General features: G+C 41.8%; 1 protein-coding gene across 1 annotated transcript; it reads right to left on the reverse strand.

Moving 5' to 3' along the window:
- Positions 1-26,527, reverse strand: LOC112577004 (adenylate cyclase type 2-like). The gene is given in 28 exon segments (XM_025259915.1): positions 1-690; positions 692-730; positions 1,039-1,133; positions 1,136-1,162; positions 1,323-1,437; positions 1,727-1,828; positions 2,246-2,551; positions 2,899-2,986; positions 3,307-3,470; positions 4,017-4,097; positions 4,501-4,629; positions 4,905-4,989; positions 5,152-5,328; positions 5,469-5,549; positions 5,745-5,800; positions 6,205-6,357; positions 6,614-6,752; positions 6,924-6,958; positions 6,960-7,083; positions 7,793-7,920; positions 9,044-9,155; positions 9,610-9,740; positions 10,161-10,310; positions 10,834-11,011; positions 13,007-13,185; positions 14,151-14,294; positions 15,090-15,316; positions 26,116-26,527. Coding segments are annotated over 27 exon segments (3,315 nt in total). The 5' UTR covers positions 15,291-15,316; positions 26,116-26,527; the 3' UTR covers positions 1-594.
- Between the last annotated feature and the right edge of the window lie 630 nt (positions 26,528-27,157).

Consider the following 27,157-nt stretch of genomic DNA (forward strand, 5'->3'; position numbering starts at 1 on the left):
AAGTTTTTGGTCGGCTCAGAATCTGCCTCAGTTCAATAAAATGATATGCATGTCTTAGCCGACTCCAGGAAAAAAAAAAGTACGTTCATGACTTTGATGAGCGGGTTGTTTTGGAAATCGAATACTGGTTTCCTTGGATATGGTCATGAACTGTCTCCACATTTCACAGAAAGTGCATTGTGTTCATAAGTGCAGAGTTCAGCCGGATTGAAATCGTCGCACTAATCTTCATCAGCGTCGTGAGATCAACAATGGAGTGTGTGCCCTGGGTGCGCAAATCTTGTCGGGGAGACAATTAGTCAGGCGCAGATTTGATTTAACTCCCTTGAGTTTGCAGCCGATGTCCAATACGCTCCACACACGGGGAGCGCGGCTTTAGACTGAAACCATTCCTGTGTAAGCGAAGCGGTCACCATGGCAACACATACATTATGATAGTCGACCAGACCCCCGAGACTCACATGCTGCCAGTGGCAATGGTCACGAAAACAAACTGTTAATGGAGCGGTTTACAGGTCGATTGTCCACACCCAGTGAAGGCTGACACCACGGAGGGAATGAGCCAAACTAAACGAGGTTTCATCTACACGAGTGCTATAAGTGCGTTTCAGTGCAGCTCGGGAGTATAAAGTATGTCTTCATGGGCGCCTTTCCTTTCACACTCGTTAGCCCTCGGTACTGAAGCTTGAAAGCCTGCTTCTGACAGTATTGCTGCAGTGGACTCAGGCACCTGGGGACATGCAAAACAGATCACATTTTACTGCATTGAATATCAGTAAAACGATTTAGTTGAGATCTCTGAACCGCACCCTGGCTATTTTATAATTTACATTTATTTGTGGACTTCAGAAACGACCAGCATGTGTCTAAGAGTGGCGACTGTTCCAGACACTAGAGTGAGGTTGACCACAAGCCAGTTTACTTTCATTGTCTTTTAATATTTATTCTGTAAAGTTTGCTTTAAAGAGATGTTTAACGCTTATTTGGTACAGGTACAAAACATTTTGAAGTGAGAATGGAAGTAGAAGACCGTTTTACCTGTATTTTTCCTGTTTCTCCAGAACTTTCCATTCGACTGGCTACATTAACTGTGTCACCCCAAATGTCATACTGTGGTTTCTTCGCTCCGATGACCCGGCAATGACTGGCCCATGAAACACACCTGCAGGCATCATCAGGTTCTTGTTAATAGCATTCGGTTCACCAGAAACTTAAAAAGGATCAACCAAAGTGATACTGAACCTCGACACTCTGAAACCGGAACTCTAACATTTCGTGCGTTCCATATATAAGGTGTCTGATAATTGGTTTGATTCCCTCACCTATTCTGAGGCGAAAGTTGTTGAAAGAGTGGTGGTTGATATTCTCCAAGACCCCCATTATAGCTAAAGCGAAGTCGACCATCGTCACCACGTTTCTCGTCAAATCCGTGTGATTCTACGAGACAGTAAATGTAAAGAAAACAAAAACCCATTTAGGCTTTACAAGTAGGCAAAGGAGTAATAGCTTCCCTATTGATATTTTGAATATGCTATAACAATACATTGGAAAACAGTAGCCTAATTTTATTCTGTGCACATAAGATGGTTGATGATGATGATGATGGATGGTTGATGGATGATGACTGATTGATGATGGTTGATGACGAAGGATGATTATGAATGATTGATGTTGATTGATGAATATTGATGAGGATGAAAAGGCAAATTTATGTTTCTTGACCAACCTGTTGTCTGGCGTGGCCCGACTGCAGGCCAGTAGCGGCCATGTATGTGCTCCCTATCGTCTTAATTTTCTCCACGTCCTGAAAAGTGGGTTGAATCAGTAGCTGAAATAAAATGGAACGAACTGATTTGATTTTATTGACAACATGACATTTATGACACAGAACCTCTCTATCATCTTCTGTCTGCCTGTCTATCACACACACAAAGATACACAATACACATGCGGAAAATAATCACGAATAAATATTCTCAAGGGACAGCGTGCTCCAAGATCTGATAATTTTTGTCATCACTTTGCACTCCTCGACAACAAGTTCTTTCTTGTCACGGATGTCGATTTTCATTGCAGAAAAAAACTAATCACGTTAAAGCACTTATGTTTTATTCACCCCGCATAAATAAATAACTTTAGAGGTCTGGAACACAATTAAACTATCACCATAGTAACTGGGTTTGCAGTGGACACTGAGATCATCAGCCTACAGCAACAACAGGCGCAGACATCACCAGGAGCCGACCTGATCGAAGTCGGAGATGATTTCGTTGAGCACCCGAATGCATTCCAGCCCTTGTCCGTTAGCAGCAGTCTGCTGGTAGAAGTCCTTGAAGTTGGGCATGGAGGCGAACATGACGCAGGTGCTGGGGTAGGACTCGTGGTACAGCTCCTCGTTCTTGCGCGAGGCGCGCAGGAAGTATGCTGCCACGTGCGCCGGCAGGATGTTCTCCAACAGCAGCTTGTTCATGTCCGCAGTGATCTTGATCTCTTCTGTCTCGCTTTGAAACTGCAGCTTCCACGAGTGGCCCAGCCGGTTGGTGTACTCGATCTGAAGAAACATTCGCGTGGAATTGCTGCTCGTTAACACTCGTTATAAAGGATGCTGAAGAATGGATTTTTTTTTCCTACAAGCGGTTGGTACAAGATAGACCTTCTGTATTTGAAATCTAGTTAAATAAGTTAAATAAACTTACATATTAAGCACAGAAAAGTAAAGAATAGTGACATGGGTGAGATAGATGCTCTAATATTGTCAACGTTACAACCAATGGGAGAGAAGGGACTAGATGGTAATGTGACTATTCCTTGATATTTGTGGTGTTATCCCACATATCTTTATTCTTATCTCTGTCCGCTCTGTAGATGTACATGTGTTCACTGTCCACTGGTACTCACCTGTCTGTCGAGGCAAAACATTGTCAGGAACATCAAGGCCAAGTAAACTGAGGTTTTAACCCTGAGAGGTGTGACCACACTGTCAGTGCTGGAAACAAACATAAAAGACAGTACACTTTTCGATTCGATTGTATGCTGTAATCTCCGATTATGTATTTTTGACAGGACAGCAAATGCTTTTTTATTTTGTACATTTCTGGAGGAAAAAATATGACTCTGTGTGTGTGAGAGAGAGAGAGTTGTGGAAGGATGATGTGTGTGCGCGAGCACCTGTGTTCGTGCATGTGGCTATGTGTTTGTATATTGCACCTGTGTTTATTATTATTTATTAAAATAGATTTTAAAAATTAGTTTTTTTCTTGCACTTTTAATCGTTTCCCACTTTCATTAGGATAATGTCCAGCTTACCCTGTAATCGTGTCGTAATTGTTGAAAATCTCGTTCTTGCTAAGGTGCACCACCAAGTTAAAAATGAAAAAGGAGATTGCCATGGTAACCAGCTTGATCACGAAAGATACCTGTAGGAAGACGCTGTAGCCGGCGAAAGCTAGTAGGAAACTAAACAGGTAATACTGAAACAAAGGGAAAAAAACAAAGCCTCATCACTGCCATAGGCATCACATAGATAAGTACCACACCTTATGCTAACATGTCTGTCACAAAAGTTAATAAGCTGCAACTGCCATATTTAAATTTTAACTTCTGTGTTTTAACAGATTGCACAGAAATATAAACAAGGGTTTCGTTATCTCATTAATTAGAAACGGGCTAACCTGTTATCAAGATCATGATGACCCGTACTAAGGAAAAGGTCAACAGTCGTCCCCTAACTTTTTTTTAAAAAAAAGGTTTCAGTGAGTGAGGTACTGGAGACCCCTTTTTTTTTTTTTTTTTGAGGCCAACTGTTTGTGATGGAGGTAATATCTCCTTTACCTCTCCTGTTTTACCACCTCACTCCTGTACGGAGTCAGGTACCCATACCATAGCTGGGTCGACTGGGACGCTCGCAGCGTTACACGGGTATCGAACCGGGAGCGCCTTCGGGTTCGGACCCCAGTACTATAATTGCTCGGCTAGCTGCTTCCCTAAACTAATCAAAAGAAATATACTTGACTTACTGGTGGGTAGCTACAAGAGTAGTTTCCGGGTATCCTGGACTCCGTGTCGTTACCCGTTCTTGAATCACCTTCACAGTGGATCTTAACAGACATGTCATAATATATTATAATTGTACCTCAGACAGACTGAAAGGCTATTTTCAGAAAAATATCAGTTGTAATAGAATGTTTTAATGTTTTATCACATCAGCATGTTCCTCGTGTATCCGACTTATAAAAGGGTTTTGTTGAGAGATGAATAAAAAAGAGTTCAGGTAAAGGAGTTATAATTTTTCGCACTCAAGTTTGTTCCGTTTTTCTGTTGGACCGTCTGTGGTTTGAGAAAATGTGTTTGAGTTAGCTTCTAATCACTTGGTTTCATAATTACTCTAGTAATATCTTTTGGAAGTTCATTTCCAAAACTCTACAAACAGCTTTAAGGCTTTGATGGAGCCACAAAAGTATATACATAATTTTAGTCCTCCACCCTCGTTGAATGACTTACGAGGCTGATTGTGGTGGACAGGAGGGTCAGTGCAGCACAGCACAAGGCAATGGTCATCCGCACACACGGCCCGCACACGATACAATGGTACAGCCGCAGCAACAGACTGACGAGCTTGTGGTCAAACCTCTGGAAACATCCTGCTATTAGCTGCACCATTATTTTCCTCACTTGAAAATTATAACATCTCACTAACAGTGCATCTTAAATTTTCTCATTTTAGAAAAAATATTAACATCTCACAAAAAGTCATCGTTTGTCTTCTCATGTAAGTATAAGAATAATGTATTACTCTAAATATGAATTGTGCAATATTAGTGAGGATCTGTCCTTTGTGTATCTGAAATTTCTTCTAGTTGTACGATACACTCGAAGGTGAATTTCTTGTGTGCTAGGCAAATTACCAGAAAGTTTTCGGCAAAGGTGATGAGGCTTAGTCCTGCAAAAGCCAGGACACTGACACTGAAGACTGCGAACAAAGGCGGGCTCCTGAAACCACCAAAAACAGACAAACCAACAGCATGAAGCTTACATCCAGTATATCTAAAAGCATTTGGCTGAGCATAATGTCCGCGAACTTTCACCTCCCCTCTCTAGCTGCGTGTCGCCAGGATGTGCGTGGTGAGCTAGTCACGTGGACAGGGCAGTTACCTGGGTAGCATGATGACTTGCACCATGAGGATGGTGATGCAGACGACGGCAGCGGACAGGATGCAGAACTTGAACATGTCATCGTGCTGCTTGGCGAAGCTGTCCTCCTTGCTCCGGTCCCGGAATGTCAACAGCAGAGGGTGCATGAAGTCAGGGGCCCGATGCCAGTGAAACAATCTACGAACATAGGTCATTGGGGTGAACAGTCACGTGCCCATGATGATGTTAGTAGGGAGGTCAGAAAGACAGTTTGAACTTTCATCTCTTGTGTTAATGTTCTAGGGTTCAAATCTCAGAAGTAAACTAACAGCATTTACCTGTTGTGTCCGATACCTGTCAGTCGCTTCTGTAGCCTTGTGTTCACCTCGTCCTGCATATGTCGATCGGCAGCTAAGATTCTGAACAAACAAAAATAGAGAGAATAATTGATGTGAGCAGCATGTGATGCTGGCGATGCTCAGAGGCAGATATAACAAATAAGCTAGCCATACATACATACATACAAATATACTCATAGATATACACACAAAAAAGCGCGCGCGCGCACACACACACACACACACCTCTAAAGGTGTACATAGAAAATATCTCACCCTTGATCAATTCCAGCAGAATTCATCATGATATTTGAATCAACAAGAGCCAGACTCTGAAAAGAAGAAAAGAGAAAAAAAAAAATAAAGGATAATTAAGTTATCAACTCAGGCATTAACTGTTACATATTAATCCCTAAGGACTTTTGCAGGGACAGCAGCCCTTTCATTCACTAAACGGATACTGAAAAATATCTTGTCACAGCTAGGCAAAATACTTTAAACAAAAAAAAAGAAGTTTTTGTATTAAAAAATTTCAGACAGATCTGTTTATCTTCCGAACAGGCTTCAACAATGAAGGAGGCTTGAAATATTTAGGATGTCAGTCTCAGAGTTGTGAAGGAAGTGTTGAGTGTGAATATTTTGAAATAATTAGTATCCAGAAATATTCATAAACGCTTCGTTCTCACTTTGATGACCAACACCAATGAACTCAGTCCTTGCAAGTACTTGTACTCACCGTTAAGCTCAAGACCTTTGACACCACAGAGGTTCGGTGAAGGTTGGCGAAGGGTTTGTCCACACCCCATGACTCGAGAAACTTGGTGACCCTCACTGAAGCTCGCATGGTGTTTTCAAACCTTGTCCTCGCCATTTTTCGATCTTTTTGTGGCTGTAAATAAACTGAGATTTGTAATGAAAAAAATAGAAAAAATACTTAAATTATATTTCTATATAAATAATTTTATTAGAATGTAATTAAAATGTATAACATATTTTAAATTGAACTTCATTTTGCCATCTTCATTATTATTATTATCACATGTTTATAAAGTGTTAGAAACATGAGAAGGGTATGTTTCTTCCCTGTATGCAAACAGGTTTCAATATCGTAGTCAGAAATCCTTCTACCCGATTAAAATGCTTACTCTCCTTTCCACGGGTATGACAAGATAGGTGTCGATATTATTGTTGGCCAGGTAGGAGCTTCGTTGTCTGCCATTGCCAGGTTCCACATTATACTGGCCATTTAAACAATCCAGGGTTGTCTTGGAAATGTGAACTCTCCTGTGGGAAAGAAACACCTACATCTTAATGCTCGATTCTCTTAACACCACTAATTAACAAAAAAAGAAAGAAAAGATTGACCCTTGTTAGACTATTTAAGTGGGCAGATTTCGTACATTCATGTGCAGTTCTGCGCCCTATCCCCCGAAAAAACTGAATATGGAAACAAACCCTGGAATACCGCTTGATTCCATATGGTTAGCCACGTGTGACATCGTCGGACCAGATGTCGTACTGCCACTTGCGTAGTCCCATGACACCCGACAGCACTGACCCCGAGTGGACACCAATGCGCATGTCCACATCCACTCCAGTCCCATCTCGTACTTCCCTGTTGAAGTGTACAATGCGTTGGAATTCCAAAATAAATTACATGAAATAATGAAAGCAGTAACATGGGCTTTTTTCTTTCGCAATCCGCTTGGTGCGAACTCAGGTGGGAGCTGTAATAGGCTTCTTGTCCAAGAAAGTGTCGGGGAAATGGCATTTCCATTAACACCCGTAACAGATGACCCTCTTGTTCGTGGTTTGGGAGACGGTTACATTAAAAAAAAACCGCGCGCAAGTCATGAAGGGAGAGGTTTTGATTGATCTTTGTTACCTAGGAGACATCAGGAGAATTTAGTGTGTTGAATTCAAGGAATCTGAGCAAAGCAGTGGTTTTTCTTTTAGTGATAAAACAAGAATATATTTTCTTTACATTTTATTCTATACTTTTTACATAGTCATGTATTGTGTGGTGGTGTAAAAATCATAGCATCTGCGCTATTTTTAGTGAGGGAGGTTACAGGGAGGAATCAAAGAGACGGAATAGGAAGAGAGTGCGAGGGCTGGAGGAGGGAGGAGACAAAAACACGATCGCCAAGAGAGACAAGTACAAAGAGCGAATTCAAGGTAGCTATCTATAAAAGGCAGACCCAGGGGAGGATACATCAAAGATAAACCCATTGAAAGGCAGCACGAGTCGGAAAACTCATGAATATGAGAACAAATGGATCAAAGAGCCGCAATTCAGACACTCTGCCGAGGCCAAGTCTCACCTGATAGCATCGATCATGTTGAGCCCCATTCGAACGCAGTTAGGCGCGTGGTTTGGGTCAGGCTCGGGAATACCAGACACACAGTAGTAACAGTCCCCGAGAATCTTGATTCGCATGCACCTGCTTTTCTGCAACGAGGCGAACTTAAGTCAGATACATCAATAAATCACAGTTTTTTATGTGCTATGCCTGGTGTGTGGCTAGTCCTGGTAGACAAAAAGTATTTGAGGAACGGAACTGATTTCAGGATGGTTTTTAAAAAAATGCAAACGTCAGCGGGTGAACTGGCTCTGCTTTCATTCTTTCTTGAGGAAAAGGAAAAACAAATGCTCTTCCAACCCAGAAAATGTGTGCAAGCTTCGACAAAGAAACTCAAAGATTGTCTTTGCATCTAGGCTTGCATGTAATGCCTGTAATTTACATTCTGAAAAAAATGTTTCTGAATAGAAAATCTGGGATTTCCTACAGTATCGTTGTTGTTGTTTACAGACTGTTTCTACATCACAATCTGGTTCTTTTTTCTCAATTTGTTTCATCACCTTTACTGAAGGACAATAAAATATAATAATAACTATAGTCGCAATGCAAAGCTTCAGTTGATGTAACTGTTATTTACGGAGAATTGCGTCTGTACCCGTGTACACTCAGCAGTTACTGGCGGGAAGGAAAGGGGTGGGGATTGCTCGTTTCCAGAATTTTCGCCTTTTTCTGAGTCATGAGTCATTAGATGCAAGCATTTATGCATATGCGTACAACTAACTGCGCGTGAGTGTTCACTTCCTCATAAATAATATATTGTTTTCCTCACACACTTCTCCGTCAGTTCTCTATTCCTTCTGCTCTTTATTCTAGAACACACGCTCTTTCCCCTTCTCTCTCTCTCTCTGTCACACACACATATACATATATTCACACAATGCACACACATGTGCGCACGCACACACACAAACGCGCGTTCCCACGGACACGCTTGCAAACAGATAGCAAGTCACTTAAGGTTACAGCAATAATTATCACAACAATCGATTTTGTGTAACGTTGACACAACAGGGATGGAGGACTAATGGGTACCCAGAAATCTGGATTTGGTCATGTCTGCTCTATATTCCCATGGGAACATTCGTCCATTAAGGGTGGGTGCTGTGGGATAGTCTTATTTCGCTTAAATTGTTTTCATACAGGTTTGCTTTTCCTAAAACGATTTAGTGTAGTGGAAACAGACGCGAGGAGGAAATCCAGAGAAATTCTCACCTTGGCTAACTGGTCAAACCTTCCGAAGAGCTCGTTGAGCATTTTGACCAACTCGGCCGCTGTGCACTCGGACGCCAGGGGAGTGAAGTTGACGATATCCGCGTACAGTATGCTTCACACACAACACCAAGAATACAGTTTAAATTTTCACATTATGTGATTCAGAAAGTGGCAGGTGAAATTTGACATTGTGGATCAGACAGACAGAATGCAGAACAGCCACTGGTCAATAACAAACGCTCATCCTTCTTAAATCGATATTTCCGTAAGTCAATTCTGAGTTTTAACGAAAGACAAGAGAACAAAGAGGAGACAAAGACGAAGAGACTGAATGAAAGACTAATTCAAGTAAAAGAGGATTATAACCAATCGCAAAACACACGCAAGCATGCCATAGGGCTAAACTCAGTATGCCACATAAGCCGCAGACTTCTCTCATCTGTCATCAGAAGTCGGTGAGGAGAAAAATGTCATTATGGTAAACCTGAACAGTTTACATGGCATACTCAGCATGGCACGAAGAAGCTGACCCGGGGTACAAAGAGTGCACTCCACAGACTGCTGACCTGACATTTGAATAATGCTGAACGTAAAGGTCGTGGAACGAAGACATTTTGGGCTGCTGCATGTGCTTTCGCAGGTCCTTCTTCATCTCTTCCACTAGGTTGTAGGGAATGCAGCTGACCAGCAGATCTTCCTGCAAACCACACCATCCATCACGTGACAGCGATGCTTGAACCGATTGCACCCGACACCCGATAAATAATGTCTAGACAGCACACTCAGCTTGTTTGCAGGCAACAAAGTGTTGTGGACTTACAGCTAAGTACCTCAGTCCAACTGTGTCATCTTTGAGAGCATGGGACAAGGAAGCCAGTAAAAAATCGAAGGGTTACTTAATTTGTTATCTACTGAGCGAACATAATGTGATCAAAAATGGCTGTCTCACTTGGTTTTCCTTAAAAGTATTACATATAATTATTTCGCAAGCAGTCAGGTGGCTTAAAAGTGCAAAGGTAATTTAAAATCATGAAGGGAAGCTTAAACATAAGCTGAAGATGCACGAAGAGTAACTCTTATCCACCACTTGTCAAGTAGTAACAGAAGTTATCGTCACCTGGTGCTGTTTCTCTCTCTCCAGTTTGATCATCGATTCTATAGAGTTCCTGGCATCGAGGAACATTCGGCGGTGGGCTACATCGGAGAGAAACTTGTGTGACAGACCCAGGATGTTGGCGCAAATAAGTATCACTGTGTTGGACACCAGCTGAAACAGAGCAAAGTATCACTGTGCTGGACACCAGCTGAAACAGAGCAAAGTATCACTGTGCTGGACACCATCTGCTAAGGGGAAAAGTATCACTGTGTTGGACACCAGCTGTAACAGTGACAAGTGGGATGTGAACCCCAGTTTTAACAGAAAGAAGTATCACTGTGCTAAACACCAGCTACATTAGTCCGAAGTATCTGTGTGTCTGACACGAGCTGTGACAGATCACTCTCCACACACTCCCATCACACCATCAAACATAAAGGTCAAGCATGTCATAACAGAAAGGCTAAAGTTTCTGTTAACAGCTTTTTAGACACATGTATCAATAATACACGCAATCTAGTTCTGCAAAACAAATTCTCGGAGAGCCAGATAAAAAAGGCGCGTGCGTTCATGTGGTTGACTCATCGGTCAGTTTAAAAAGCGTCGTTGTGTTGTGATAAACAAACTTTTTTCTGTCTCCCCCACTGCACTGGACCACGAGGGGCAGGGGAATGGCTACGAGCGAAGCACTCACTTGATGTGCGATGTAATCTTTCTGAGCTTTGGCGAGCGTCGGGGCTGTCACTAGGTGCGCGACCACCGAGGCCCCTCCCAGCACCATAGACCACTTGCGCGACAGCGGCAGCACCATGTACGACACCACGGTGGTGAAGAACAACGCCGCCACGTCCTCCGTTGGTGTTCTCTTGGGGCTACCGATATAGACAAGTTCAGAATATATACTTTAATGATCGTTCCGTGCCAAAGAATACAGCCTTCGGCATGAGCGCCCACACCCACACACACATATATAAAAATACACGCACCCATGCACAATACACATAAAATCCAGAGAAGTAGATATTAATTTCTTAGAACAGCATTTCAACTGAATGAAAATGCATACTTATTGGGCTCTTAGATCAGCTTCTCAGTAAGCAATCAAATTCTCCCAAAGCCTAAGTCAATACATTATTACCAAAAGGAAATTAGTTGTCAAATAACAAAAGCTTCCTCAGACTATTTTATCTCGCAATGTATTCCTGTCACATCGAGGCTTTAACCTAATAAGGATATCAGCATCAATGTCAATGTAACATCACTCGTTATCAAGATGATAAAAAATAAACAAATTAAAATAAAAGGATGAGGAACGTGTCTAAACTACTTCCTCTTGATGTACCCATGTTAGTGCAAGATTATGGCGATGAATAACATATTGTTTTGTTTTCATTTGCTTTTCTTATGTAGACGATAGCTTCCGGCATGGCTTAACCCTACGCTTTCAGCATCCACTACTTTTTTTTCTCTTATTTAAAAAAAAGTGGAACGAATGTTCGTGTCGAAACTGGCATTGTTTCATTGCCACGTGTACAGATAGAGAACAAGATACAGTGACAGCTTTCGGTTCATTCTGGTATTTAAAACTTGAGTGGTAGTTATGATAAAATTCTGCGGTTAGATGTGAATTTTATAAATGAATAATGTTTGTCCAATTCAAGAGAACTCTGTGGATGTGTGTGTATATATATATATGAGCACTTATGTTGTTTCTTTGTCTACCATGTATATTTCTTTCGTCCACGATACATGTGTTTAGGGGTGTGTGTGTTGTTTTTTTTTCTATTTATATTTTTGCTAAGCTGTTCAACTAGTGCAGGGAAGTAACTCAGCCACTACTGCAAGTCCTGACGCTAATCGTTCTGGTCTGAATTAGTCATCACGTGATATGTCTCGCGGGAGCGTGCAGCTGGGCAGTCAGGGAAAAGACTGGAGGCTGTTAGAACGACCCAACAATCGCCAGCTGCCATCACTCTATGGATTCCTTGGACGCCAGACAAGTGGTCACCATCAATCCTCTTTGGGAAAAGCTGCGGAGCCTCATATATGTATGTTATGATAGTAAACCACTTCCAGAAGCGTTTTGAATGTAATGTACAATGTGTAAGGACTAACCCTTGAGATGTTAAATGCCAACCCGAGTCAAACATTAAGCTCAAAATTGTTGGCAAAGCATATACTATTCTTAATTTTTTGCCTTCTTTTTCTTCTTCTGCATTCCAGTTTCCATGCAATGATACTGTGTGGCCGCTAACAGCAGCAACGATTGCGGTCATCCTCAGCAAGTCTGCTGACCCCAAATATTCTTCCGTAGCTTACTGTCCCCGGCCAGGTTACACATCGCAGATGTTCAGATACTGGGCATACCTGCATGATATGCGTTTGGGTTTGTGCCAACGGTTCATATAGGGCATTCGTTAGTGTTCAAGTTTGTTGTTGTCTTTAGACAGCCTGTCTGATTCCTCGTTTCCATGTACACCACATTGGGAAGGTATCCAAACTAGAACCAGTCTCGTTCTGGAGCTGATGGTGGACACTCTCCAAATTTTTTACCAAACTTTAATTTGAAGTTATAGTTTAAAAATAACACATAGATTCACATAAATTCTTACAACGGACGCAATGAGAGAACCTTGATAAAGACGATACACTCAATCAGTATAATTTATTTTGTGGTGTCTTGACCTCTTTCCCAAACCCAGGTGAGAATTTCGATGCAAATATTGTATCGTTCTAACGGAATTTGTAATTAATGAACAAAGTACATTAATTTAAAATAAAACTACTTTAGCCTTTAAAGGGAGTGAAGTCTCAGCGATTAAAAGACAAGAGTCCAGGACACCTGCTCAGATCGCTTTGTTGTTTACCTGAAGCCGAAGTAAAGATTGATGACGACGAGGGAGCACGCCCAGAAAACAAGTGACGAGACGGCCGGGTACTTGAAGAACAACTTTCCTGCGGAAATGACGACAATGAAGGAGGCGCTGGACAGAAGACCGAACGCCAGTGACGTCACCTGTCCGATGAAGTACACGTCACTCCTCTCCTGGAATGGCGGACAAGAGCATGCAAAGATTTGTGAAGCAGTTGTCCTTTTATTCACACAAATAATTTTTTTTCATCAACATGTTTCGACAGATAAGAAAAATGTACACAGAGAGGGACGCAGTGTGTGTGCGCGCGCGCACGTGTGAAAGAGAAAAAATATTTCATATCTATTTCAGAACATTTATTGTCGAAACTAGCATGATCTGTATACAGTTCCCTGACAAGTAAAACCATTGTTGTGATGTCAGCCAGCTGTCATGTTCTGTCAAGTCCAACCTTCTTGTACTTTAGTAACAGGACAAGATACCCGTCAGTCGTGCTTTGTAGAAGGGAGAACATAACAAACAAACGGGATAACACGAGAAGCTAGTTTTTTTTTTTTTAAAAAGCAACTACAGCAACTTATCTAAAGGAATCTCAGCTCATATTTATGTGTGCATTGTGCAGCAACACGCGCCGCCTACGCTCGTGTCTCACTTGACCGACAATAGAAATAAATGTTCGCAACGGAAACAAACAAAAGGACCGAGAGCAAAGGATGAGCTGAATTCACGGAAGCAGATGAGGAAGAGGAAGAAAGGCCCGATGTTGATTTCACTGCACGAATAGGCAATCAACAAAATGCGAGAAAGAAAAGAATGAATATGATGTATGGGAAAAGGCAGTGGGAGAATGCGAAAGGTGGGAGGAAAACTCAAAATAGAAAGCGATACCCACAGGCTGATAAAAGCAGTGAGACCCATCACCGGAAATACCTGTCGGCCACTCCAAATAGAGGACTCGCACAGTTTCGTCATCCACTAAGCCCTTGCGCTTCTGCTTGCGCGCAAAAACACTCCTAAAAATAAGGCCCTCGTCTGGTGGCAGGGTAGGATGAGGGAAAGAGTTCCATGAATGAAGCAAACATTTATCAAACGACTTTTTGTCTGGAAAACAAACTGGCTCAGCTCAGGCAGGGCTCACCTTTTCGTGCATCACCACCTCGATGACGAGGACGACGAGGCTGATGAGCGCTAGAAGGATCATGTAGGACACCACCAGCATGTGCTTGCTGTGGACAGAATACGTTTGGTACAGCTGCTCCAGGTCCAGGCTCCTGAAGGAAATCTGCAGAGGGAAAGAATAGAGTGCAGCCGTCACATAACAAAACTTATTAATTATTGTGCGTCAGATGGTAAAACTGTTCTCATTATTGTGGGTCAGGTGACAAAACACCTAGGATGACTGATCATCAGATATAAAAAAAATGAATAGAGTTATTGACATCAGCTTCGGATGAGAAAAAAAAAAACTCATCTATAACACTACCGTGCGCCGGTTGACAGGACGTGCAGAATTATCACAAGAAGCACTTGGCATTATCATATGTCTGATGGCCGTAGTAGTTTCAATGCAACAGACACACGCAGGCCTGTCGACAACTGCTGAACTGTAGGGTTCTAAGGCAAACTTGGATTTCTTTACTAGTTATGCAGTTTGGTTGTTATTTCAAAATTTTGAGACTTCATGCATGGGTATTTGAATCTGGGGATATAAAGGAGTTTAGTTGGACAGTCATTCTCAGGTGGATGGACACGAGGCCTCCAGACATGACACAGAGACGACACACAAACATGACACAGGAATTGCGGCAAAGAAAACCACACATGTAACAAATAGTCATGACACAAACATGACATATTGCACAGTTATCACACATGACACTGACATGACACACTCGGGAATGGCACACTGACATGACACACTCGGGAATGGCACACTGACATGACACACACGGGAATGGCACACTGACATTCAGACGTGAGACACCGACTAGACACACAGACCTTAAGCGCGAAGGGGGAGTGGGCGAGGGTTCAACGGGCAAAATACTTAAAGATGCTCAAGTGCTGCCTCACTGACCTTGACCTTATTGAGGGTCAGTCTGTCGGAGCAGCTGCTGGGACGGTAGTAGAAATTTGAGACGCTGGCGGTGTTAGCAGCTGACTGGGCGCCCACTGACGTCACAGCGCCATCTCCTGGCGTGTACTGGTGGGCCCTGCTTCCGGCGAAGGACGTCAGGCTGAAGACGCTCTGACAACTCTGAGGTCCCGTGACCTCCATGTCTCCGTGAGTTTTCCTTTGTTGATCTGTCGCACAAGAGGAGAAAATAAATTCAATAAATAAATAACGCGGCATTCGTTTTGATCCCTAAAATTCTTTTATACATCGTTTTCCGTCATTATGGCACACAATTATTTCCCTTTCGTTTTTCAGTTAAGGCTTTAATGTGTTTTAATTCTGAATCATTTTCGTATGTGAAGCTGTTAATAATCTGAAGTATTACCCAAGCAAGTCCTATGGTATATAGCCCTTTATAATAAAGCATCTATCGTGAATGTAACAATGTTCTCAACTCCTAACCAAGTTTTTTTCCACAATGACAAGTAAAATTATGTTAATGTTTCTTAGACAGGACACTTGTTTCTTCTAGCAAGCACATGTAATACCCTCAAAAGTTTCAGATTTTTTTTACATTTACAGAGATATATCACAAATATTACAAAGAATTGTAATGAAGACTATGCTACAGGATGCGATTCTAATGTATACCAGACGATCAGTAAACTATACAAACATCATACCAGCTGATGATAAACATTACAAATGAGGTTGTTCATCCTAAAGTCAAAGATCATTTCCTTTGTCTGTGAGGTATGCAAGCCTTGGAAATAAATATTTGTCACACCAGCATACAAAGTCAGTAACAGCAACACCATGAACATGTTCTTCAACATCATACAAGATTGACAGCAAGGCAATGTCCTCATGGAATTTTATAAGAAACTCCTCGCCATAGTGCTTCTACGACCTTTAGTATTTAGTATGCAGTAGTGAGTACAGACAGTAGCAACTCTTCCCTTATGAGGGTGATTTCTTCTTTCTCTCGTAATTCGTAAAGTAAGAAAGGAAGTAACTACGAAAAAATATTAGAAACCCCAGAAATGGAAACCAGACCAGAAAAGGTAAGCAGGAGAGTGAGTGAGAAAGCCTCGCCAGGGCTGAACCAATGTAGCCCACCACCGAATAAAATTCTTTCCTCATTAACATAAACTGATTGCATGGTAGCTGGAGAGGCTTGTCCCCTCGAATGTTCATTAACTACTGAAGGAGAATTATCGGGCACTCCCAGTGTGTGCGATAAACTGCCGCTAAAATCAGGGACACGAACCAATCCAAACATCGTGAAAACAGACCTCCCTGCCACAGGGAAGGTACTTAGACACCTGTGCCAAAAGTAATTAGCATTGTGATTAACTCAAAACACACCTCAAATAAGCATAAGCTTGATTTTTAAATTTTTTTATCTCCCTTTCTTTCTTCTTACCTTCTATTTTTGGTCTTTAGCTCGAATATTCTTTGCTATCATCTGGCTGTACATTAATTCATTTATCGGAAGGTGTTTAGTGGACACAAAACGAAAGCAAAGGAAAGAATGTTTCAGAGCAGCTCACTTGGACGAGACCTACATCGCCTTGTTAATGGTAGTAAACATACTCAGTAATGGTCAGTGTTCGCTTCTAAATGATGCCAGTAGGTAGTGGCATCTGCACGGGGCGCTTAAATATCACAGAACTATCTCCCTCGATTTTTGAAGTGAGCTGACCTTCTGCCCAGGTCATTGCTTTCCTCGAAGAAGCCTCCTTCAATTCAGATTTTACACAATGTGTCATCAACGACTGTATTTTTGTACACAGCATTTAACCACCTGCCTGCTTCCACCATGTTTCTGGTTTTTCTCAACACGCCACCGTCCACTTCCACAAGACTCCAAGCAGCTACCTGTTTGTATGCTGGTCGTCACCACCTTTCCGTTTACACTCAATATGTAATCAACTGCCAGTCTTCGCACAATCGGTCTCCAGGGACCCATATGAACTCAATACCTTATCAGTTTCTCGTTTGGCATAATCGGTCACCTGCTGCACATTTGCACTCAATTGCGGTTAGTGGAGCGCTGGTTAAAGTAGCTGCCATCACGACAGTCAGAATCAGGTGTCCTGGGTTCGGATCTCAGCTTCAATAATCTTTTTTCTAGATGTGACACCTTGTTATATGTCTGACCGTTGGTGATTTTTTTTCCTTTTGTGTGAGTGTGCGTGTGTTAGACAGATAAGGAAGGTGTAAGTCTGGTTGTCTGTTAGCCTCATAATCAGCACCGAAATTACTGGAACCACCGATGGTATGGTGCATGTGGACAAAATGTCACACTGATACTGTGTCTACTGCATACTTTTTATACCTTGACAGGAACATCAGCAATGAGAATGTACGAACAACTCCTCGGTGTGACGATGGATAGCAAGCTTAATACGACCATTTCATTCTTTCTTTCGATCTCTCTTGGGGGTGGGGTAGCTTTCTTACATCCAAACCTACAAATTAAAGAAAATGCTGCATACACATAATGAATTAATGAAAACAGAACAGTGGATGTGACTCACCTCGACATAACTCAAGTTCGGACACAAGCGATGGCAAAGGTTGCTGGTTCGGTTTCCCATCTCGCTTATCGGGTTTTAACAGTGGCGTATTATTCAGTGGGTTCCTTGAAAAAAATCTGCGATCGTGGAATTAGTATGCAACCCTCCTTGCTTCGTGACAAAATGTTCTGATCATATCATGAGCACGCAACCGTACTTCGTAATAAATCAAGAGAACCGCTGTCTGACAGGTGTCAGGTATTTAGAAGAGTATCGAACACCAGACCAATTAATCATGGATGCCATGGTTCTGCCGATGAACAGTCCGCGCACCGTTTCACACATATCTGTCCATCACATCCGCCTGCAAGGACAAAACCTCTTGAGATGATCAGTGTGCATCAAGCAACCTCCGCAAAGCTCGTGATCGTGTTTTTCTCGCCGTCCAGTGAAATGACGGGCAGCCAAGGCAGAGATCGAAGCCCGGCTTAAGCTGACAAGAAGATAAAATTGGTGTGATAAGGCAAAAATAAAGGGATGTAGATAAGTGCTTCAGGAAGGATCGGCTTATCTGTGACCAATGGCAGCACTTTGTATAGCAATGTGAACTAAAGATAGGAATTAAAGTCAGTCGAAAGGTCCAGCTGTGGCTAATTATAGATGCATCAGCATTTGGCCAACAGGAAGTATTATTAAAATGAGTTCCTAGCGGGCAAGTAAAATGTGAGAGGAAGTATTGTCTCATGAAGTGTCAAGGATGGACCCTGGTTTCCTTCGAGATTCACATTTTGAGAAAACTGGAAGCCACTTCTTCATTTCATTAAAGATACTATAATTAGCACAGATCACATCCATCTTAATAAACTGTACTCTGATCTGATGTATTGTCGATTACAGTAATTTTAACAAGAAGAAAGAAAAAGAAAATTCCCTCTCATAGGGATTTTCTCCATCCTGTGAGTTTTAGCTTAGTTTATTCCTTGTTAATCCTCGAGGAGCTTAGGTCCTCTCATCATGTGAAGCACAGTGCAATTATGGTGCAAACTGACAGACATAAGATTCCAGTATATTTATAGGTTTACACAAACACACTAATGCACATACGACATCCACACACACAGAGAAGAAGCTTACGTGTAAAAATATAGTGGCAATTAATAAACAGATTTTATTTTTTATGTAACTACTTCTGACAGGTTGTTACATCACGACCATATAAACATGTGCATGGCCACAAACTGTGTCAGGTTTTTAAAAAAAAATGTCCTTAGTACTAGCTCTTTCCTCGTCCCCCAAAGACAGATTCTTAAAAAGCCACGAAGGTGTAGGACATGATCATGAGGATCAGTCGAAAAGTACTGAAATGAGACACGTGGAAATTGTCACAGATGTCCCCCGGTGAAGAGATCAGTGCTCCACCCCATGATTAGCGTGGTCCTAACACTGAGTTTAATGGAAAGACGATGGTTGGAGGTTGGTATTAACAGTTGGAGTGAAGGATCAATCTCTAAAATTTGTGGGTGCCGCAATAATCTTTCCATGCAAAATAAATAAATATAAATAAAACCGAGAAAAGACTGAACAGATGAGTGGGAATCAACAGACTAACAGATGGGAATGTGGAGTGGAGTTAACAATTTACTTGTAATTAACAGAGTGATATGAATATTTTCGTGTGTTTAGTATTGGCTAAACTGAGGCCTTCCTAAAATGCACTTGTCTGTCTCTCGTTCAATCTAAAGAGATCTTCACTTTTCCTTGTGCCGAGGGCGCCGAGTGTCCTCACGGTATGCATTCGTTTCCCTATTCTTCATCAGCAACGCACCTTGGTTTCTATGTTACAAAGGTTAAATAAAAAAAGTTGCCTGAGCATGTGTATAAAAAATCGTGGACTGTGTCAAACACGATTGCTTCCGGGTGGGTGAGGAAGTATTGTTTCCAACTTTTATTTTATTTACTCGCTGAATTTTACACGCGCGCACACACATACACTCTCTGTCACAAACACACACCCCAGAAGAGTAATATTGGAATATTGCTGTATAGACTAATTACATCCTAGAATAGCATTAACCGATTAACGTATTAATGACGTCACGGTAGTACACGGGATATCATCCATTGCAAATCCCACGTGACAGCAATATGGCCACGTTGACTGATTGATTTCAGCTCGGAGTGAGTGAAGCAAAAGGTATTATTGACAATCTCAACATTCTAGTGAGGCTGACAGGCCGACAGAGCGCAGGTCTTGACAAAAATAAAATAAAATAAAAATAAACACCACTGCCATCAGACTGAATTATTTTCCCAAGCCAGTCAATAGCTGTTTGTGTTCTGCGTGTTAACCAAGAGATAGTCCAACTGTTAAAGAGCTTTAGTGGTCAGATTTTTCTCTGGTCCCTTTAACGAGATAACTGTTGTGAGCTGGCTATTACAGTTTCGGTGTAGTCAGTGTCCAAGCCAGTCGTTTGGACAGCTTTGCTTGTAAATTAAATGACATATTATTGCTGATCGCTTGTTTCCATTTGTGTTGATTCACTAGTCTGTATTGAAGAGCTTGTTCGCAGTTTTAATCCTTTTCTTTTCTTCGAGTAAGTATGCTGATATTTCTAGACACAATGCACCCTGTGTGGTCCTCTCGTGACACACCCAAGTCTCCCTGCTATCTGTGGAGCAAATTTCATTTTCTGACTGATTTCCCGATTAGCAGTTTTTAACACTTCAGCACTTCCATCACTTGGAGTCTTTCAACTTCAGTTTTTTTTTTTTTTTTTTTTGGAAATGCCGAACAATCGACCGAAAATGCTTCTAGTTATTTTTGCATACGTGCATGCGTGTGTGCGTGAGTATCAGTTCAGAGTGTTTGTGTGTGTGGTTTGGCTGTTCCTGTATATACGAGAGAGAGAAATATGGGAAAATGTGTGTTTGTGTATGTGAGAAAGAAAGGAGGTGCAGATAAAAGAACAGAACAAGGGGATAGATAGTGGACACTTAAGGAAGCGAGAAACACAAAAGGACAAAACAAAAGCGGAAGACTGGAAAACGGAAACGAAAACATAAAAAAGACAGAAGAAAGAAATTTAGCATACACGATGAAATTAGACCTTTTCATAAAAGTTGTATCTCATGGAAAATGTCAAAGGTTTTGTTCGACCTGTTAGGTATTTGGTTATGGGCGTGCTCGCTCTTCTCCTGGCCGACAACCATGTTTCCACAGGCGATTACGTGATTTAGTGGGCGACAAATTTGTTGTCATTCCGTGCATGCGCAGTTGCTGAGCACCGGAAATGCTCAACGTGCGAGCCCATGTCACGCGACCATCCCGGGACCGTTTTTACACGCTCACGTCACGTAATCCCCACCCTCCAGCACGTGACTGTCCGACCAGCACACCTGGTTCTACATGTTATCAGTGGCCGCCTGCTCGCCTCACCTGCTCTTGTTGACCTTGCTAAGTCAGCACTACGTGATCACGTGAGCATCGAAGCTTACCAAGTTCAACGGTTTTCAAGGGATGAAAAACGAAAGCATTTAAAGGTGTCTAAGTAAACTTTGATCGCATCATAGATAGGTAGATCTTCAATTCCTCATCCCCTGCTTCTGTCATGTTCACAACTGTGTAGTCTGCATGCTCTGTGTTGTCGGTTCTTTTGAGAGTACAGCGCACTAAGCTCGCCTCCATGAGAAATGAGCTTTATAAAATCAATTATTATTTTTGTTCTTATTATTGTTAAATATATAGACAGTTGGACGGAAATTCGGACGTGTATAGTCAATGTGTTGTACAAAATACTTTGGACTCTGGCAGTGGCGGCATCAACAGTATGCTAATCACGATTTCAACCAGAAAAGATAATACCATCGTCCGGAAACTGGGTGCCAGACATAAACCTCGAAGTCAGCAAGGCAATGCTACCATATTCTCATCAACCCCCCTTCTCCCCTACCTCAGCGCCCTCGTCACGATTCAGACGCTCAGATCGAGCGGAAAGTAAGAGACGAGGTCACTAAACACGTTTGTAGTCTCGCAACTCATTTCGAGAAACCAACTGATCTCTCGGCTTGGGAAACCATTCTGTGGTTTCTTTTCTTGGGTCTTCATGCATATTCTACACTAGGCAAAGCTGGGCGCTCCGTTTCCACGCCATAAAACAGAATTTTATTGAATCGCGAAAGATCACGGAGGCTTGGGTATCGGCGGTTTATAACGATTAACTGTGCTGCGTCTTGGATCAGTTACGACTAACGGCCATTTCGCCCTACCCTTACGGAAAGTTTTTACTTGTCGTGTATTGATTGGGTGGATGCTATCACAAAGTTTTTCTCGCAAATTGAAAATAAAATCGGTTTCGTAATGAAAAAAGTTCCGCGCTCTACAAAAAACAAACAGCTTTTGAACAGGGAATAGAAGAAATATTTTTCAAAATCAGTTATATGACCAAAGTCCTGATTCTCGTTCCCATATCTCATTTTTTTCAGTGCCAGTCTCTAAATTATTTTTTAAGTCTGATATTGATTCTTCTTTAACGAGAGAGAACATGACAGAGAAAAGAGATGCGCGTGGCTGGAAAAGGTCGAGGCTGCAGGTGTTCAGAGGTGAAGTAGAAGCAGCAACGAGTGGTGATGGAGGTAGAGGTAAGCACCGAGTTACTACTGACCCGAATGACCGAATACACAGCTACAAAAGTGCCACCTCGCACACAGACCGCACTTTCTTCCGACATCGTCAAAAGTAGGACGGAGGCGGAGGAAGGAAATGGCACCAGAAGGGGAGAGAAGAACTTCCGCATGGTTTACTTAACTACGTCGAAGCTAACAGCAGAACGATTACCGTCACTTCACGTACTTGAGAGAAATGTCCTCATCTGCAGTGCAGTGAAGTATAATGAGCCACGTATTCACCGGTAGACCACAGCGGTGAGTGGTCAAAGGGCACGCATACACGCACACACGCACGCACGCGCGCGGGCGAACTCGTGCAACCGTACATATCGCTGTAAGGACACTAGCAAACACTTTGCTTCCGGCCCTCGTGAGATCCTTCGCCCTCGCAGAATTCAAGCATCTGCTCCTTGGGCAAGCGGTTATGAACGTGTTGCCTATCAGTATCCCAGACAGTCGAGGGCTTTATTTGGCAAACTAGCCGAGGGCTTTGTAGAGTTAGACTGCATCAATGTAGGCGGTGATAGGCAGTTTAAAAAACGCATTTTTAATAAATTTCGTGTTTGTTGTTTAGAAAATATCTATATTTTTCTTTGAAAACATCGCGGCATAGTTTTTCTATTATGTTTGTTCGATGTTTTGATTACATGCTTTTAGCTGGTGTTTTTTTACTATGAAACCATGTATGGTATCGTATTTTACTAATCTAACAGTAGGATGTTTCCTGATATCGTTTTCTTTCACTCAAAATATATTTTTAAAGTGTGCTTAGGGTTTTATTGACGGTGTAGGGGAGTGTAATCACAACCGTGGCATCGTGAATAGAAGATTTTTTTTTTGGCAATGGCCGCTTTGACAAACAAGGCAAACGATTGTTCACAAGTCTTTGTCCGTATTCTTGGATCCTTCTCGCATGTCGTCCTGTTTGTTTACACTTTTCTCTGTCTATCATCCTGTCTGGCTACTTCAAAAATAATATCGACTTGAAATGAGATATTTTACAGCATACAGTGAACTCTCCACTTAGATAATAAAGTTTATTGCTCTGGGATAAACACGAATGTTCTTTTTTTCTTTAACTTGAATTGAATTATATTTAGTTTGACTGAAACGTGTCAGCGATGAATTGTGTGTCTTGGCGAATACTGATTTAATAAGTGATGTCTGCCAATGCTTAATCCGCCTGCCTACCCACTTCACCCGTGGAAAGAGAACGATATTGATACCCGATCCCTCTTTATCAGCCAAAATTATTTTTGGATTTATGTCTACCCTTTCTCTCTACTCTCGGATCTCCTTCCTCCCACTCCCACCCCACACACCCTTTTATGTTTTTCATCAAAGACTATGGCAGTGAAACTTAAGTCGAGCTAGCTATTGAATACTTTGAACAAGACTACCCCTGCTGAATTTCTATGTGATTGATTGTGTTCAATGAAATTGAGCAACTACAAACACATTGACCTGAGGATTTCACAAACCTACTTCTTCACTGATGCGTGTTTGATATGTCGTCCCTAATACTGACAGGCATTGTCTTCCGGAAAGATTAATATTTAAATAGGTTTGTCTGCCATCCACGAAAGCTGTTGTCCGGTCATAATTCTGTCAACTCTCGTGTGTGTGTGTGTGTGAGGAGGGGGGGTCTGTTCCATTTAGCGAGAGGGGTTCAAGGTTTATCTCTGTCACATGACATGAACTGGCTACTGTCACCTTCTTCAACTCAAGACAAATACCAGCATAAATCTGACAGCAGTGAAATACACTCTTCCTTCAGCGGTACATTTTTTTTCAAAAGATGATCTCTCCACAGATTGTAAGCAATGTGTTAGCGACAATGAGCTCACCACCTGTAGGCAGTAGTATGCTCGGACACAGGAAGCCAATATTGTTATCAAATCTTTGAACATTCCACGCAAAGCCAATGGGGAAAATATTTTAGATATTTAAATGATTCTCTATTTCGGGAACAGTCTACAACGGACTCGTTTTTATCATTAACGACGAAGACGACAACAACAACGATGGTAGGTAGTGGGTGGTGGTAAAGTTGATGATGCAGTGTTCTATTAGCTGGTGATGATGACGATGACGACGACAACGTGTAGTAGTTGACGATGGGATAGTTACAATAGTCGAGAATGCCTCAGAGTGAAATTGTGTGGAGTAGCTGTCTGTTATTAACAATATTAATCAATCAATCAGTTGATTTATATTCTGTCTTTCCTCCGGCAACAGCCAGACTATAAAGCGCTTTACATCTCATACAGGCGCATAACCAAGCCTCTCCTAGGGGTAGACATCAAATGCGCCTACACACAAACACACACACAGTGAACGAAACCTGAGTACCCGGAGAAAACTACCGTGACAATTAAAGATTTATGACTGGTTCTATATCCTGCCCATTTTATTTTTAACTCTCTACAATTAACACCCGTGGTCTAGTACTCAGAAATTCTTAAAATGACTTGTTTTGTAAAGAGTTTTCTAGTAATTATAACCACGAACAAGCTTCAAGGTGGTCCACCCACCAGCTATTGCCCTGAACTGGATACCCGACATCACGTACCCGGCACCTTTACGTGACAGGAAGAGAGAGTTGTTGGCCTTCCACTCACTAATCCCACTACCACTAAAGGACTCTTTGCCTTTGTTTACCTTTGATATCCCTTTTATCAGCCTCACTTTGAAACTCTCGAAAGAAATTTTAAGATAAAGGGGTTTGAGAAGACAAATGACTATTTCGAGTTTTTCTTGCAGGGTAAGCTCGGCATACTCGAGACGAGAACTTAGCCCAGACACTCGATCCGCAATACTTTCGTGACGAGGGCTTAACTGAGCTACCGGTCCACCCAAGGGAGTGAGTGAGGAAGGGAGGTAGAAAGAAGGAGTGGATGTCTTTACGTGCCGATAGGCTTGTGTAAGCATGAATTATGTGTTTAATCCTATATACAAATATGTGTGGGAGCCCCGCATCCTGGTGTTGTAATTGCGATGGTGGGTAAGCGCTCTTTATACAGGTGTGGTCACGAACACGTTTTTAAGAAAAAATATCGTTCAGACCTTCTATTAATAGAACAAGGCTTATACTTAGAACTTGATAAGATAGAGAAATCGCAAAGCAAATTCTGAGATTATAATTAATGGGCAATTAATCAAAATCTTTCCGAAGTAACAGGAAGGGCGCACTGCAGACCCGTCAGAACGAATGTATGAAAGTACAATCCTTTCTAGTACAACCCTGAAAGTGTTACATTGTTGAGACTGTATATATTTATTTATTCATACAAGTTTATACATATACTTGTATAAATATATATTAGCAATAAATATTACATTTGTAGGAAATATATGTGACCGCTATAGTTGTCTATTTTCTTCTTTACGTTGAAAAAAGATTTTATATTAAACATTAAAAAAAGTTAGAATTTTTTAATATTTTGTCCTTCATAATAAGTTTAAAATGTTTAGAAAGTTTTCCATCCGTATCACTTTCAGTTTATAGTGCTTATTTATCCTACAATCATATTGCTGTTTTAAAAAGTCTTAGTCTATGGATATTGTTTCAGGCATAGCATACCACAAAGACGATGAGTGTGCGTGCGCGCTTGCTTGCAATTCTGATTATGCTTGCGTTCATGCATGGTTAGTTTTCGCTAGTGAGTAGGGTAGGGTGGTTGATATTTTGTTGAACCAGTTTAGTGACAATGTCAATGTGGTAGACTTCTGAGTCTGCTTTTGTCCCATTTTTAAGCAGTAAAGCAATAAAGTAAATAAATAATGAAACTTTACATTACCATTTGTTTTGTCATTTTGCTGTCAAAGTTATTTCCTAACTTGCAAACGCACTTCCGCCTCAGCAGTCTTCTGCATCGCGAGAATGTTTTGGTGAGAGCATGGTGGTGACAGTCGGGCCGTCTGTACTTCCACACTTTCACTTTGAAATCCTGGCGAGTGACAGCCCGAGGAAATCCTCACTCACCGCCTGCCAGTGAGACGAGGGCTAGAAATGGAGAAATTGTCAGCAGATGCAAAATCCATGTAGAGAGCCGCCAGCCGCAGCTAGTGCCCCGTGTGGACAATCACATTTTCAGCCGGCACAGCGCCGAGCGAAGCACGCAGAAGGCCTGTGAAGCGAGCGACACTGCGAGAGCCGCCATCGATCCAAACTGTCGTCTGCGCTGCGCACGAGTTACGGAACTTGCCCTCGCGCTAATCTCGCGACGAGACGTGACTTTCGCTCTGTTCGCGCGAGACGCTTCGCGGGCGTTTTCTCCTTTGGCTTCTGTTTTTTTGTTTAAATGTCCATGAGAACGATAGAGCTCAAGCACGTTTTGCTTGTAGACACATGTCCGCCTGGCACAAATCCCTGCTGTCAAAGTTTCACTAACTCTACCCTTGATTAATTCATCTCAACTTCGGATTGGGTAACACAACCTGGAAAAAAAATCCAAACAATAATTTTTGTTTCTTCTTGTAGGATTATTGGACATATTTACACCAGAAATATAACCTATATATAATTTAAATCCATTTATATATTTTTTTAATTGTTATCATTGAAACGATTATCATTGTCAATGTTCCATAACTTTCGCGCGAGGGACAAAAGCTGATCACAGTAAAAAGTTCTTTCTTTCTTTGTGAAGTAGCATATTTCAGAAAAGTGCTCAGTGCGGCGCAGGAAAGCCATAGTTAAGCCCTAAGGACGAAAACTTCACAGGTGTTGTATATTATTTAACAATAAAGAATCAGGATAGATTTATTTGATGGGAAGTGATCCCATTACAAAGCGATTTCGCTGTACAGGGAGGAGAATGCTGGGTAAGGTGGGTTTGC

The sequence above is a fragment of the Pomacea canaliculata genome, linkage group LG12 (genome assembly GCF_003073045.1).
Source record: "Pomacea canaliculata isolate SZHN2017 linkage group LG12, ASM307304v1, whole genome shotgun sequence".
Lineage (NCBI taxonomy): Eukaryota > Metazoa > Mollusca > Gastropoda > Architaenioglossa > Ampullariidae > Pomacea > Pomacea canaliculata.